General features: G+C 37.5%; 1 protein-coding gene across 1 annotated transcript in view; it reads right to left on the bottom strand.

Annotated features, from left to right (window-relative positions):
* Positions 1–4098: 4098 nt before the first annotated feature.
* Positions 4099–16528, bottom strand: part of LOC111231080 (corticotropin-releasing factor receptor 2) — a 31002-nt gene continuing 18572 nt past the window's right edge. The window contains exons 3-12 of the mRNA XM_022758060.1: positions 14895–14980; positions 14228–14334; positions 12947–13064; positions 12622–12775; positions 8792–8852; positions 8643–8715; positions 7993–8078; positions 6200–6335; positions 5590–5631; positions 4099–4239 (exon numbers count right to left, since the gene is read on the bottom strand). Coding sequence (XP_022613781.1) covers positions 4099–4239; positions 5590–5631; positions 6200–6335; positions 7993–8078; positions 8643–8715; positions 8792–8852; positions 12622–12775; positions 12947–13064; positions 14228–14334; positions 14895–14980 — 1004 coding nt within the window. The remainder of the gene's footprint in view (positions 4240–5589; positions 5632–6199; positions 6336–7992; positions 8079–8642; positions 8716–8791; positions 8853–12621; positions 12776–12946; positions 13065–14227; positions 14335–14894; positions 14981–16528) is intronic.

Below are 16528 nucleotides of genomic sequence, written 5' to 3'. Positions count from 1 at the left end.
AAACATTTTCTAGACTTTCCTCTTTGTGTCTGGTCTGAATCTTCTGGGGATGGGAATGGAGACAACTGTGGGGACTTGGACAGAAGATCTCAGTATTTCTAACATCCTGGCTCAGGCCTGAACGCAGGCTCTTTTAAATTTAAAAAGACTTGACTTGTCAGTCTTGACAAACCTCCTCAGGATCCACAGAAAACATTATCAAAATGACAAATAAACTGACCTTTATGTGGAAAATCGACAGGGTGCTCTTTAAAGGATGCCACCCAGGAGCTTTATTCTGGATGAGATCATCATTTTCTCTAAAAGCAAGCATTCCTTAATTGATTTATCAACCTTAACATTTCTGCTTTTTTTTTGTTTGTTTGTTTTTTGTTTTTGTTTTTGTTTTCAATGGGAAACACCTCATTATAACATTATAAATGGCGAAGCATTGTTAAGAGTGCAGAGCTAGCCTCAGGCTGTCATGTCAGTCATTTATTTTCAGCTGAGGTAATGACTGGTGAAATGTAGTTCAGTATAGACACAAGGGAGCTCAGGGCAAATAATCCACAATAAAGTGCAGATGTGCAGCTGGCCTCTGGCATTGCTAAACTGAAGAATATCTAATCTACTGTCTACCTTTCATACTGTTGTCAACGAGAAAAAGCATTAATTGTCACAACAAGCCTTTATTAGGCTGCATCAGAGTCCCGGCTAATTGTTTGGGGATGTATAACTCATCGAGTCCTGAGGGTTCTAGGCACAGGCAGTAGTTTCTGCTCCACTTCTCTCCAGCCCAGCCTGAAATATATGAGACTGTATCCACGTTCATATTACATAACCTAACAGGCGTTCTCTTAGGGCATCTTCCCTTCCATCACTAAAAACTATATTTACAAGACAATTACATGCCACAGTGCCTGTGAGGCTGCGGTAGTCTACTCTATCATAAGAATAATTACTTGATTGAGTCATCACAAGAGTGCTGCATTTATTTCATACAGTATGGGATAAATGGCAAATGAATCAACTAAGCAGATCCTATTAGTGCAATCTGTGGCTAATGTTAAATTGCCAAATTGCCCAATGTAACTGAATGGACATAATGCATTATATACTCTGTCAACACCGATCACTGTTGTCTACAAACTCCCTCGAAAATATGAGATTGTTAACAAGAAAAACCAACGAGCAAAAATAAGAGTATCATTTCAATTTAAATCAATATTTTTCCTTTCACATGTGCATGTACAAATGTATATCAGAAACACAATGATACATCATTTACAGAGACATTAGCTTCCTTTTCACAAAAAAAAAGCATTTCCTTTTGTTTGTAAGGCAACATGGGTGGTTCAACAAAGAGTCTTCAATAAAATCAGTAGGTCAAATATAACTTACCAAATCTGACATCACACTGCGTTGAATACATTTACTCATGTACAATAAATGGTGTACAAAAAAACAGCAACAAGTTTTTTGTCTACAAAGTGTAGTGGGAACAATAGAAATATGTAGATAATAAAAATTCTATATGTTGGTAAACATGGTTTGTCTCTTTGGTGAGTTTGAATAAATGATTTGTTTACTTGTTTACGTATGAAAATATTTCACAACCATTCTGAGACGTACTTTCTATGTTTATGATGAGGTCATGGAAGGGTGTGCAGTGTTACAAGCTGCACAAGCTATGATGCTGGAACCAGAAATGAAAATATTTACATTAAAATCACTTTGGATGAGCTACATTTGATATGACACATAACATCAGTCCACATGAGCAGCATGTCAACAAAAAAAAATGTCTGCACTATTGTAAGAAAAGTTTGCAAAATACAAATTTGAAATGTATCTACATTTTAAAACAAAGACTGATGAAATATTTTATGTTCTATACAACACCCTCAGATACATATGATCACAGATCTCACAGAAATTCAATATATTTTATTTTACTTTTTTAAAATCCATACTCCACAGAAGTGTAGATCCAGTGGATTTTAATCCTGTATCAAATAATTTTATAAATAACAGATAAATACCAAACAAAAAAATTACATACAAACTAAAATAAAACAAGATAATTCATTTAAAAAATATTCACTGTTTTGTAAAATGTGCTTATTCCCTTTCTTGCTTCGAGTTAGATACGAAGATCAATACCACTCTCATGCCTCTATGCTAAACATGAATCTACAACTAGGATCCAGTTATCTTAGCTTAGCATAAAGACTGTAGAAACGGGGAAACAGCTAGCTTTACTCTGTCCTAACATTACAAGTACATCTCTATAAAATTCACTTATTAACAGTAAAAGTAAGGAAAAAAAAATGTGTGGATTAATGGGAGGGGGGTTTGTTCCATGTCTTTATGCTAAGCTATGCTAATAGCTGCTGGCTGTACCTTCATAATTAACAAACAGACATGAAAGTGGTAGCTATTACTTCAGACATTCTTAATTGTACCACCTGACAGACCAAAAGTCTTTCTGGGACACACCAGGGAACATCTGCATCAAAGCTTAAGCTTGCGGCATAATTCAGATTTTTTGGATTGTTCGTAATCCCATTCAAAACTAATATGTCCTTCCTCCACTTTATCCTTTAGTACAAACAAAGGTACTTTTGCTTGTTATTGCACAAATATGGCTGTTCCCAGTATTACTGTTTGAGCAGCCTGAGCAGATGTAAGAGATGGTGTTACAGCCCGACAGTATGTTGATCTGACCAGGGCAAGTGGTTAGGGATACAATTGGTGCTCACTTAATCAAGCTTCTCTACTCTTGAACCAGCAGCTTAGTTGTGACACTGATTACGAGAAAGCCACAAGGATTTTATGAGGCCAAAAGAATTTAATCTGCTTCCACTGTGCCTGCATGATAAATCCATGCATGGCACTTAACTCACATTTGCATTACATAAATGACTTCAAATCACTTTTGCAACTCCATATATAATCTTCCATTTACTTGTTTGGAAGAGAGCTTTTATTTGGGGCTGCTCATCCATTAGCTTCAAGGAATTCAAACACTTATCACATTAAGTTGCTGTATGTTCACAAAAACCAAACAATGGTGGAAACAAATAGCTGGAACACAGCATTAGAGAGGAAGCTTAGCTTGTAAACAATTATTTTTAACAATGTTTAAAACAGCACAGTACGAGAATAGAAATTCAATGTGGTATAAAAAAAAAAAAACAGACTTAAAGGAGAAGACTCATCTGAGGAAACATTATAAAGGCTCCATTAGAATGGCTTGTTTGTATAAAATATTCAGCTCAGATTGACCAAAACATACGCCTCCACCGATTGTGTTTTGGCGAATACTTTTTATTCACCTCACACTAAATTATTTTGAATCCCTTTTCACTACCGAGAGCAGTGACTCTTTTGAATCTCATGCCTTTTATTCCGTGCAGTTTTTTTTTTTGATATTTAATTCAGATGAATCATCTTCTTCCCCAAAGCTCCTTTCCAAACTGTCAAAAGCAGCTGTTGATGCCAAGGAGCAGTTAACTCAAAGAGCATTTTTTGCATTTTGATGTTCATCATACTCAATAAAAATGGCTGCTTTGGCAACATTGTGAATGCATCTTAGCCAATTAAACTGCAAGTATTCCTCAATGCCTTCCCTCAAAGTCACAATGGAGCCACGTGCCTACATGTGTATGAAATATCCTGCTGCAAATCCCGCAGGATTATCTTGCTTCACTAATAACTACTAAGCAGTAAGAAGACAGGAATCAGATGATAAGACTTGTTGTGATGTGACAGTTTGATGATGATGTCATTTTTATATCTTTTTAATACACTAATCTCTAGAAAAACTCAAACCCGCATATCTCATGTAGGCTACAGTATGTTACGGGACATAATCCTCCAAGACTCTTATGTGTCCATTTTACCTCATGTGCACTTCAAGTGTAATTTTAGGTGCTATTTATTTTTCTGACCCGACAACAGAAATTTCCTGGACCTTCAGTCACGTTGGACACACTGTGGCCTTGTTTGAGAAATAAGTCCGTTCTGTAAATCACTTCATTATTTGTACTGGAAAAAGAGTAAGTCTGTTCTCTCAGATGCTGTGGTAGAGATTACAGTACGTGTTTGTTCCCCTGGTCACACGGCTGTGGTCTGTTTGATGCTGTGGAAGCTGATCCTGGTTGGAGATGTGGGGATGGACATGGCTCGTGCCACTCGCACTCGAAGCGCGTGGTTGTCCTGCCAGCGATGCCACCGCTTCCGTACTGCAGACCGTACCTGAAATGTTGAAGATAAAAAGTGGTATTATTATAGGTCTAGCACTTATTGTAACTACTTCATATGAGCAGAGAAGAGGAAATGCTACAACTTCAAACCTTGACCTTGATCTTTTGTTGATTTAGGGAAACATACTTGCTGAGAGTTAGATGAGAGAATGTATTAATTGGTGAGCTTCAGAGGCACTGGTAGGTAGATATTTTTAAATGAGAAGAATTTTAGTTTAGCACAAATGCAGAAAACCGGGGGGGAACAGCTAGCATGGCTAGCACAGCTAACCTGGCTCTGTCACAAATTGTTGTCCTTATACTTTAAGTTTGTACAGATTAAACAAATAAGATAAACATGTTTCCCATTGTTTTTCAATCTTTAAGCTAAGCTAACTGTCTCCTGGCTGTAGCCTCACACTCAACAGAAAGATATGAGTTGTATCAATGTTCTTGTTAAAGAAAAGAAAAAGATCCTTTTGGCAAAAGAAATGAAATGTCATGTCAAACGTTTCCTTTAATGTTGAATCCTACAAACAATCCAGAGAGAATGGAAGAGGAAGGAACTGTAGGTTTAATTTCTTACTGAATTTAGAGTTTATGGGAATAACAGTTTGAAAAGTTATCGCTATGCCTTCACTGTAAATGTTTTAATGGCCAAATGTGGAGAAACCGCAGGCATTTTGAAGCATGCCCAATAAAGCATTTCCCCACCTTTATTAAACCTTTTAAATCAGGGCCAGATGAAGAAGAATTGTGGCAAACAAGAAAACCGCCTACATCCATGAAAGCAGTGATTCAAAAACATTTAAACCTATCCATTAATGCCACACAGTCATGTTTGCCAATGGCAATTTGAACTTATGTTAAATAATTTGACAAGAGGGGTGACTCAAATTCTTCACAATTCTTCATTAGCTGCCTCTCCACCCCCAAATTTCAATTATTCAAGGCTATGAGAGAGCTGCAAGAGGGTCCTTCATTTTTCACTATAGGGCATTAATGACTTTCATACAGCTGGATATGCAGCAGTTTGGCTTTATTTCAATTAAACAAAAATGACAGAGCTCAATTAAGGTTTTTTATCATGTTTTAGGATCCTCATCAAATTATTACAGTCTCACCGATGGAACAGAAACCCTTTTAGCTGTTTTGTTTCTCACTTTTGAAAGCTACCTGATCCTACCCCTGTTTGAACTTTAAAAATTGTAACTCGGAGGTAATTTAGAAAAAAAAACATTACTAAACTAATCAGGGGAATTTGTTTGGAATTTTATTAAAATCATATATCAAGAACACACATTTCACAACTGAATGAAATTCATAAATTCAGAAAGTCTTGTGCAAAACTCAAGTGACTCACCTCTCCATTTAGAAAGCAGTAAAACACTGACACAAAGAACCCCTGCAGAATTACAGACATTACAGTTAGAAACAGAAAATGCTGCAGTATTGTGTAATGGCACCTGAATTAGACATAAGAGAATTCACATGCTGCAGTCATGAAATAAAAAGGCAAAAAATAAAAATACAAATATCTGTTCAATTTTGGGAGCAAATCTTGTCATGCCAAATATAAAAAAAGAAACTCTGCTTGAAATCCCTTTTTCCTCTTTCCTCCCACTCAGTCTTCGATTTAAACACAGTAGATAGAAAGATAAAAAAAAAAAAAGGCCACAGAGCAAAAATCATGCCCATGTGGCCTTGTTAATCCTGACAGCTGAGAACACTGAACATGAGGCAGGAAGGCCATACTGTGTGTAAGGACAGCTAGGATGCTACTTCTAATCATTTTCCCACAAGTAAGCTCAAACCTGAAATGGCACCATGAAAGAAGTGATACAACACTGCGATACAATGAAATCAGCATGAAACTATTAAGATTTCATAGTCATTATGATTGTTCGCTTCAGAGACAGAGTGTGTGGGTTTTCTAGGTCAATGTCACACTGTATCACTATAATTATTCTCACCTGGAAGGACTGTAAAAAGGAGTTGAAATAGATGAAAACGATTTGTGAGATGTCGTCCTCTCCGGGATTCACAAAGAAGAGCATGTAGGTGATGCCCAGCAGAGGTAGCAAGACTAGTGTTGCTTTCACGGCTTTTCTGTGAACGCAAGGATGGAGCAGCATTTGTAAAACGACTAAAAATAAGAACTTGGATTCCACTTGGTGCTGGAAAGTTAGAACAAACGCACAATCCTGCGTCAGTGGCAGAGTGGGAAAAACACACACCACCGCTTTTGCTTCTCACAATTTCAACACATTATAATGTCTAGCTTGCAAGATGGGCGCCACTTTCTATCAAGACACTCCGTATAAAGGGTTTATAAGATGCACAGTAACTTATAGATTAATAAATAGTTAACAAATCATTTACTAATGCTTTGAAGATCAGCTGTAAGCAATGATTAAGAACAACTTATGAGGTTCCAAGCTACCAAACTACTTTTGCATGGTGTTTGTCCTGTTTGTTTGGAAATCATTAATTATTACTCATACATTTTAAACCATCAGGTTGTAGCTAAATGTTTATTAGTCATAAGTAGTTTTTAAAATAATCACTTGTAAATGTCGATAAGTTGTAATGTTCTGCATGTGTAACTGTCCATTAGAGAGTTTTTTCTGATGGAATAACAACCTGGAAACCCAAGATGTTAAAAAGGAAGATATGTTTTCTGCCCATGTTCTTCTTGATGTGTTGTGACAGGCCAGAAAATTTAAAGATGACAGAAAACCCCAGAAAACCCCATCAACGCATCAGCAGCGTTTAGAAGGAACCATTATATTTCATTTTGAGGTCAAAGATTCAAAGCTTGACACTCCTATTCTCCACTCACTTGCAATCTGCATGGCTCACATCAGCATGTCTGTCACCCACCGACCAAGGAAACCAACTCTAGCCTGAAAAGCCTGAATTAAAGTTCTTTGAGCTGAGACACTGTAAACACCCCATCAACTCAAAATAATCCCTGAAGGAGAAAAATACAAAAGGCGAGAAAACAAACTCACAATTTTAGCGGTCAGACGTACAAGATAACAACTTAAAGCGCACAGCTCACCTCACTCAAGCACACATCAAACACTCATCAAGTCCTGTCAGACACATTTTTTTTCCACCTATGAAGACTGGGGACATGTACTTGTGCAAGTTGTGCTTGCTCAGACCAATTTGTTTGTCTAGACCTGCAATAGGCTCTGCGGGATGTTACTGAAACACAACAAATTAAATTGCACCTTTGATTTCCAAGGAAAATAATTCAACATGCATCTATCCTATGATATTGGAGGAACAATTCAGCTGAGAAAATCAACATGTTTTGACCACTTTTTGACAATAGAAATGCTGTTTTATTTGCTTTAAGTATCAGTGGGAAAAGATTAGGTTTTAGGGTGTTAAGGTGATTTATTGTTTTTCATTTACCAACAGTAACTGCAATTACCAGCAACACTGAAAGAGGCAAAGAAAAGCCATAATAATGATAATGGGTCTCTACTACTATTGCGGTACTTGGCTGTGATTTTATTTTATTGCCAATAACATCAGATCCTCAAAAATCTGCTGGATGGGAAAATATTTGGGGAACAGAACAGTGACACTGATTATAAAGGTTCAAATTAGTCTGCTTTCTAAACTGGCTACTGTGGCGCCAAAGATGTATCTCCTGACAGCCTTAAAGCGCTGCACGTTGTCCTTGCAGGATCAAAACAATAGGAGGAAGTCGTTTGTATATCATACACAATCCTGCACAGAATCTACTCACCTGTATTGTATTGTTTCAGATGTAGTTGAAGCTCTTAGTTTGGTCATAAGAATTCGTACTATATTGAAGAGGAACACAAAGTTTATCTAGAAAAACAGACATACAAAATAATTAGTTTTGAACCCTGCGCTAATGGCTCACACTGAGATGCACTGCGAGCAATTTTCTGCTGCGAACAAACTTTGCTCATTAAATGCTGAGTAGGAGGAGCAGAGGGCGACACAAGTCAGAGCCACTTCTTTTCTCAACAAGTCAGTGTCAGAGGAGAACACTAATCAGAACTGGTCACTGCACTGCTACATGCTGGTGTAACAGCTTGTACATAACCATTAGTGGATACATTCCTATGAATACAATTTCTTATTTTCAGGGATATTATTTGCGAGAATGCCTTAACCCATCAGGAAGATTAATTCCACCTTTTTTGGCGAGCTAGTCGCAGGATGGAAATGGCTTTCATTATAAAAACAATTTTCATCTCAGGGCAGATTTTTATTTATTTTTTTCATCAGTTTACAGCTACAAGCAAACATTAGTGATAAATCTTCTCTTAGTGTCGCATTATATGAATTAATGGTTCTAACAAAAAGTAAAACTGGGAATAATGGCCGCGGGGACACAGTACAATGGCTTTCTGTGTTGTTGCTTACCAGAAGGACAAGAATAACTGGCCCCTGGTAAATGTAGTCCATATATTTTCCAGGTTCTTTACCGAACCAACATCTGTTGACAGAGGAGAGGAGAGAATCAGTAGCATCTAATCAAGGAAAATTTTAGGAAAATAGATTTGGACACTTACTGTTCATTTTCATAATACAACTTTCCGATGGCCCAGGCAACAATTATAGGGAATGGAATACCTGTAACAAAAAAAAAAAAAAAAAGACATAAAAAGATTCAGATAAGCCAGGAGCAACATAAAACAAGTATCACAGTTCATTCAATCATTCATTCATTCTCTGCTCGCCTTTTCCATTTTAATAACCCTGGCTTCCCCGCCTTTTATCTGCTGCCCACATCCTAACCTGTTCCCAATTCCCTAATCAACTGTTAGTGTTCATATCGACCCGTTTCCACTAATTCCCCACTAGACTCTCTATTGTCTTTTCCACACTGTCTCTCTTTTTTTGCCTGCCTGTTTTTGACCACCTGCCTGTTTTGGGATTTTGCCTTAAACTGCCGGCCTGTTACCAACCACTGCCCACGCTCTGCTTTCGCCTGCTGTTTGCCTTTGCCTGGTTCTGCCTGCTGAGTCTTAATGCAGGTGAACTGTTCTGAACTACTAGAGTCTCTGAGTTGTGCCATAGTGTTGTCCTCAACCTGAGCCATGACAATAAGGGCCATAGAATATTGTTAGGAAAAGATTTTAACAAAACTAATAAATATAATATATTAAATAATACAGGAACTCACAGTAAACCCATCACTACAAACAGCTTTCAGATGGCACTGGAAGCAGATGGTGAAGACCACACAGTCTATTTGTTCTGCTTGATCAAACATAACAAGACTGCAAGACTCTGGACTCTACAAAGCACAAACCTGGGGAAAAAAAATGAAGAAACATGTTCCCACTTTCCAGGGCTACAGAGTCAGCTACACTAACAACATTTAACCCTACAGAGGCTTCACAGTCATGAGAACACGTCACTCTAGAGCTCACGCTCACAGCTGCTGCCTTCATGGAGATGCAGGAGAGAAATAACGGCCCTATGTGCATGTATCTGCGGAGTGGCTGCTGGTCTTCTCTTGAAGTAGAAGAGTTCATTTGCATAATTAGATGACTGACTTTATAGACTCCAGCCCCCTCGTTACCCTGAATAGATAAGCTGTGTGGCTAATGAATGAAAGAATTAATCAATAACGGACTTGATTTAAAACAGGTGCCCATACCGTACAATCATTGTTAGCTTCAGTTATCCCTGAAAAAATGTCACCAATTTACATTAAATTCTGCCACTTGCCAAAATGCACAAGAAACACTCTCCACCGCGTATAGATTGCAGCTCTGTCTGCTGAACACTGTTTCAACAGTAATCTGCAATCAGCATGAGTTGAAATGCACACATGGCCGTGACATGTTTCGAGTGGAGGACGACCACTCGCTCGGCTCCGGGGATTTTATTTGATCAAGTCTGAATGTGTGGTTGAATTTTCAAATCAGATGGACAAAAATATTAGGGCTAATTGGCAGATTTTTAAGGAACCTTTTCACACTAGAGCACTTGTATCTAGTTTATTATCAATCAATCAATCAATCAATCAATCAATCAATCAATCAATCAATCAATCAATCAATCAATCAATCAATCAATCAATCAGACTTTATTTGTATAACACTTTTCATACAAACAACCCCCCCCGCCATCCGCACACTGTTATAAATAAAAAAAAGTGTGGTCTGTGGGCCTGTGCTGCACCACAAAGCACTCAGGACTGCAGTTCAAGGAAAAGTGTGCTCCTTTTACACGAGCAGTTGATTCTTGACTTTTTTCACCCTGAGCAAAACATCTTCCAGCTAAAGATCATTAGCCAGTGCACAAGTCAGATGTTTTAAAAACAAGGTCATAGGGTCAACTTCTGTAACTAGCTCGACGAATTGGATCAGGTGGTCGAAAAGGTGAAACGATCATCGAAATGACCTTTAATGGAGCTGAAAGAATGGTCTGGACCTACTTAGATCCCAGCTTCCATCAGGCCTCTAGTGGAAGACAGATTTAATGTGCTCTACTTCCATCGTTTCCTCATGCATTCTAATTTACATGTTCTCAAGACTAATATCAGCGGCACAATGAGAAGTCCATTCTCTTTACTGATTGCAGCCGTAGTCAAAATGAAGATGATTTCATAAATTATTATTCACACCATATTACGTGTACACTGTAGCTATTATTTAGACATTATTCTTAACAATTCATTTTAATTTTTTATTCTATTTTATGTATTGGATTTTAAATAATTATTCCTCTATTTGATTCTTCTTTAGCCTGTTTCTTTTGCTGCTGTATCATATGAATTCCCCCCTGGTGATAAATAGTCATCAACAGTTTTGTAACAGGTGAGTGATACTGTATTCTTTTAATGGATTAAATATCTTGCAGCAGGTGATGGGCATCAAACATGAACATGATTTTTCAAGATATTGTGTTGACTGAAAATACCTCCAACATGTGGTATGTAGCAGCACTGTCACACTGGATCCAAAAATAAAAAAGTTTAATCTGCACTTGCACAGTGTGCTCTGTGAATTTAAAGTACTGATGAGTTGACCCTCCTCACAGAGGAGGCAGCACAGATAATATAATCATCATACGAAAAGCTGTCTGTTACTTCATGTTTTAATCTTATTAGATCATTAGCACTAGATTGATATGTGTAATATGTCATTTTGGTGACTTCTATTTTAAGGCCCATATGTGCTTCCCAATCATTTCATCCAACTGTCATTACCAATAATCTGTTATCTCCTACTTATCTATTTATACTTCATTCTTATGTTCATAAAGCTCTGACTCATTTTAGCCCGGCCTATATGCAGTAGAGTTATTGTATTTTCTTCCTACAAGAACATACAATGTCCATTACATAAAAAGGATGGAATGAAATGTCAGACTGGCTCAGGGAAGCAGTGAAGCATGTTTCCATGTGCATTTTTCTGCCTCAGGATGGAATATCCCAACACTGGTTTTGTCTCTGTCCAATATACTATATGCTTCGTCCAATAGTTTAAGTCAAGGTGAGCATAAATAATCCATGTGGTCATGACAGGGAATCTGCTGCATGTTCAAAACTCCTTCTATCAGTGGAAGTCAAGCACAAAAAATGACATTTTCCACACTTCACTGCTGCTCTGTTCTCTTATGAAATCAGAGCCTTATCTTGTGTCTGAAACACTAAAGGGTCTCCCTCCACTTCACTCGCTGACCAGCCTTCACCTAACCGCTTTCATTCAAGCAAATGTTCACTCTGAGCTGTGGAGAAATGTCATATAAAACTGTGTTGTTTCACAACCGGGTTTTCATTTAAAGGAGTTGAGTCAAATTCTGACTAAACTCATTGCATTTTGCTAGATATATGATTAGTATATCTTCAATGTATGTAAGCCATCAGTCATGCAGAAATAATTATGTGATCAAATGACCAAAAGCTCAAAATCAGCTGAAAATCAATTTTTCAGCAACAATGGGTGAGAAGTAAATATGGAAACTTGATCATCTGCATTTCCACGACAACAGAGCAAACACCATCTGCTGACGACGTGATATGATTGGAAGCTCTAGAGCAGCTACTATAATGAGCCCAATCATTCATAATCTTGATTTAGTATCACCAAATACATATGAATCAACAAAACCTATGCATTTGAGTTCATATTAAGTTTAAACTCAGAATTCAAGTTCTAATATTTTATATATTATATATATCATATTATAAGTAAAATGTTATTAAAATCAGAAAAAGGTTAAACCGGAAAACCTTGTTTTAATACATTCTCATGCACGAGAAGGAGCAAACACCTCTGCTGCCACGTCATATTTTCAGTGTACCAAAGCATGAGCCCTGTGTGTCGTACAGAACCAAGAGCTGAGTGTAGCGTTACTAATGCACTGTCAGCATGAACATACTCACACCATCCGATGAAAAGGAAGACCCACTTTCTGAGCTTATCGGTTGAATAAGTCATTACAATGGCTGTGTGAAGGTAACACCCCTCAACAAACATCCAAAAAAAGTTTGTCACCACAAAGTAGTTGTATATCGTCGTAATTAATCGACACCAAGGCTGAAAAAGAGAGAGAAAAAAGACACAGAGTCATTTAAACAGAACCACAACTACTTTTCTTGGTATGAAGAACAACACTTCATATCTTATTAAGACTTTTTAATTGCTTTCTGTACTCTCACTTGAAGTAATAATACATTACAACAGCCCATAATACATCCGTGCGGTTACCTCGTTGCTCTCATGAATATTGTGGTCAATCAGCTGAAGCAAAAACCACATGACATTCCTCAGTATGAAGGTGGTGATCAAATTCCAGTGGATGATGTTTCGAAGACATCGTATGCTCCTAAACCACAAGTCGAACGATAGAGACGTTTGATCGTTATGCTTTCATAGAGACGGCATTCATAGTAAAGTGAGATTCTACGTGTGACTGATGCCAGATCTGTGTTGTACATAGTAGGGTTAGAACACAAATTTGTTTCTTATACTGCAGAGAGAGGCGCCTGTAGTTCATGCAAACAGTCATGAAGTCTGTCCAGCCCTATGTTTATTATACCGAATTACCTACTAGCAGCTCCAGTCTGCTTTGTATCTATGGATGTGCAGACAACTATCATTGGATTTCTTCAACAATGAAGAAAACCTAAAAATGTGATATTTCTCTGCTAAGTTCAGCAGTTATAAGAAGCATCTTTTTTCCCCTTTTATTTCTGAGTTGTTTTATGAGCATTTATGCATGAACATCAGAGGAACTGATGCCCCCATAAAGTGTAAGTCACACTGAATCTGTGATCATGTATATCATGTCCCTGTGTTCAGATTTGACTCAGCTATGACTCAGAGAAAAAGGTGTCATCTTGATGCAAATTGCAGTTAACGGACTCCCACTACTAAATATTGAAGATATGGTGGGTTATCGTGCTTTAAAGAGCTATTAAAAGTTGAATAATTTAACTTCTCTGGCTTTTAACACAGAGTTTTAGGTTCAGATGATGGTCAAAATGCTTTTCCCAGTCAATTTTCTATTATGCAGAGGAAAAAAAAACTTCCAAGGGCAAAACAGAAGTTGATGCTCCATGAAATCTAAAGAGATTCAATCCTGGGACAAAATATTGACTTTTTTTTTTTTTTTTGGTCTTTAAACTAAAGACATATCTATTTGCTTTCAGAAGCCCACACTGACCCAACCCTACTGCACAGCACCACTGAGGCTGTTTGGTGTTTGCAGTGTTCTGACAGAGTAGATGTAGGTGTGTGTGTGTGTGTGTGAGAGTGTGTATTTAAAACAGTACATAATGCCTGGATAAAGACGTGTAATGAAATACACATTATGACTTTCTTAAAGCCTGCGTGCTCCAACTGAGCTGTGCTGCAGACATCTATTCATTTGACATAAGTGAATTAATTATAAGCAGTCCGAGGTTATTACATGAATTTCCCTGATTGTCTTCTATGAGGTCTCAGGCATACAGGACACATTTAGATAAGCACTATTTCTGTACTTGCCTTAAGCACAAGAAGAGAATGAAGGCCACCACTAGAGCTCCCACAGAGATACAGTGGCCTAGGTAGTTGATGATCAGCGCTATTTTATAATGCATTGGATATTTTCTCTGGAAAGACAACACGTGAATTACTTCTTTAATGCACAGATAGAAATGAGGTTAAGAACACATGAATACATGAAAAGAACGGGGGTGTGTCTGAAGTGTCTGTCTGTTTTGGCTGCAGTGTGTTGAGAGAAAGAAACGTCATTAACACACTTCAGAAGTCGTGGCTTAAAATGATGTGAGAAAATAGAGCGAGACCCAAAAATACACATAATCAGGAGACATGATGTGAGGCAATCAGGTCAAAACTCATTACACACAATACATCAGTCTTACACTGAGCCCTCGGGCTTCTCTTCATAGGGACACAAGGCAACACTGTACTTATGCATTTGTTAAGTCATCTGGAAACACATCTTTAAAGTCTTTAAAACTGAATGCACTTCAGTAAAGCTTAAAGAGATCAAAACACCACAAGTTACTTTCCAGTATATCTGATTAGTTTCTCCCCGTTTGCTATCAGAGTAATGATGAGACTGTGAGGAGCATTTGTCTGAGATGATTAACAGATTGTGTACTAAATGAAGGGCATAGCAGGATTTCTCCTGCGTCGCCACACTAACCTTCTCCTCCAAAATGGGTTCACAATTGGAGTAATTGCTCTTCAACGCCCACGTCCCATTTTCCATGCACTCTCTGTAAGCACTCCCTGCAAGAAAAGAGTGAGGAGCACAGCTGAGACGAGTGTAATTGTAGCAGCGTTGCAAATATTGTTAATGTTTAAAAAAAAAACACAAATTTAATGATAGATACTGTCCAAGATTTTGTTTGTCAGATCAAATCTCCCATCTGCATTCAACACCACACGCTGCATTAGCCGAGTCAGTGATGGTGCAAGCCTGTTATTTGTTGTGGCAAGATTGTAGAAGTGTTTGCCAAGCAGGTAAAGCTAAAACATCCTTGTAATTTCCTCAGGGCTCAGTTCAAAGTTGAGCACTACTATCTGTCTGAGTCTTGCACAGAATACCAATTTGGCAATACAAAATTTTATACATGGGTGGGGGGGGGGCACAAAGCCTCTTACTGTGACAGTTTATTTGCATATCATTTAAAACACGCTTTCCAGCAACTTTGAACTGAATTTTTCATTTTGCTCTTCCCCTGCCGTGCATTCAGTGGGCTCTTTATCTTTTTAACACTGACAAATGTATAAAGAATTGGGCAGAAACAGAGCAGAAATAAATTTGTAAAGGTTATTATAATCCATTCTATTATAACCGGCCACTTAAAGTGATAATTTTAACCGCTCTGCTGCCAAGATATGAATCATATATATAGTTTTTTTTTAAATTAATATTGTGCATGAAAACTCATTAATTATGCCATTATTTTCAGAAGTCACCACTGCCGGATTCATAATATTTTCATAATAAGAAGAATTCATCCTTTATGGTTATTTTACCAAATTATATTTTCCCAGGTCAAGGCCTCTAGTGTGAATTCTTCGAGTCCAGATGTCTGTATGTCAGATTAGTGTATCCTGAATTCATTACATGATCAGTTTAGCTAAACATTATCAAGGAGGTTACAATTTCCTGCAACATTTTCCAAACAATGTATGGATCTGATTGATGTAAAAGACATATACATACAACAGACATATTTATGGTTTTGAGACCTATGATTTTGAAATTTTGTTATCATACTAGTGTTTTTTTCCTTTTATTTTTCTATTATCAGAGCTGGACAGATGTGTAGGATTGTTTAGCTTAGCTGAATGCTGCTTTGAAATTATGTTCTTATGTTGCATCAAATGATCCAACTTTGTGCGGGTAAATGAACCCTGGAGCCTCTAATACAAAATACAAGAATGGATAAATGAATAAACGTGTTTATCCCTGTGTCCACAAAGTTGCATAATACAGATGTTTTCCCATTGTTTTCCCATTAGTGTTTTAGACAAATCGCATATTGTAAACTGTAATGTTCATATTCACTCATCCTGACTCAAAGAGTCTTGTGAACAACAGCGAGGAAACCATCGACCTTAGAAATCCCTACAGCGACTCTTCAGGCAATGGCAGCAGCAGAGTAAGATCCTTTGCATTTGAATTAACGTTATGTAATATGGCATTAGTGCTTAGAGAGCAGAAATCTGCTTGTGGTGGCTAGAAACAGAGAAGTAGAAAAAAAATAAAACCTTTAAAACAAGCCCACATTATGTTTTTCATTTGACTCATGGCAGTAAGTACTGTAC

Source organism: Seriola dumerili, unplaced genomic scaffold, assembly GCF_002260705.1.
Source record: "Seriola dumerili isolate Sdu_G_001 unplaced genomic scaffold, Sdu_1.0 BDQW01000291.1, whole genome shotgun sequence".
Taxonomy (NCBI): Eukaryota; Metazoa; Chordata; class Actinopteri; order Carangiformes; family Carangidae; genus Seriola; species Seriola dumerili.
The sequence above is the reverse complement of the archived record's forward strand: the minus strand, read 5'-3'. Positions and strand labels throughout refer to the sequence as shown.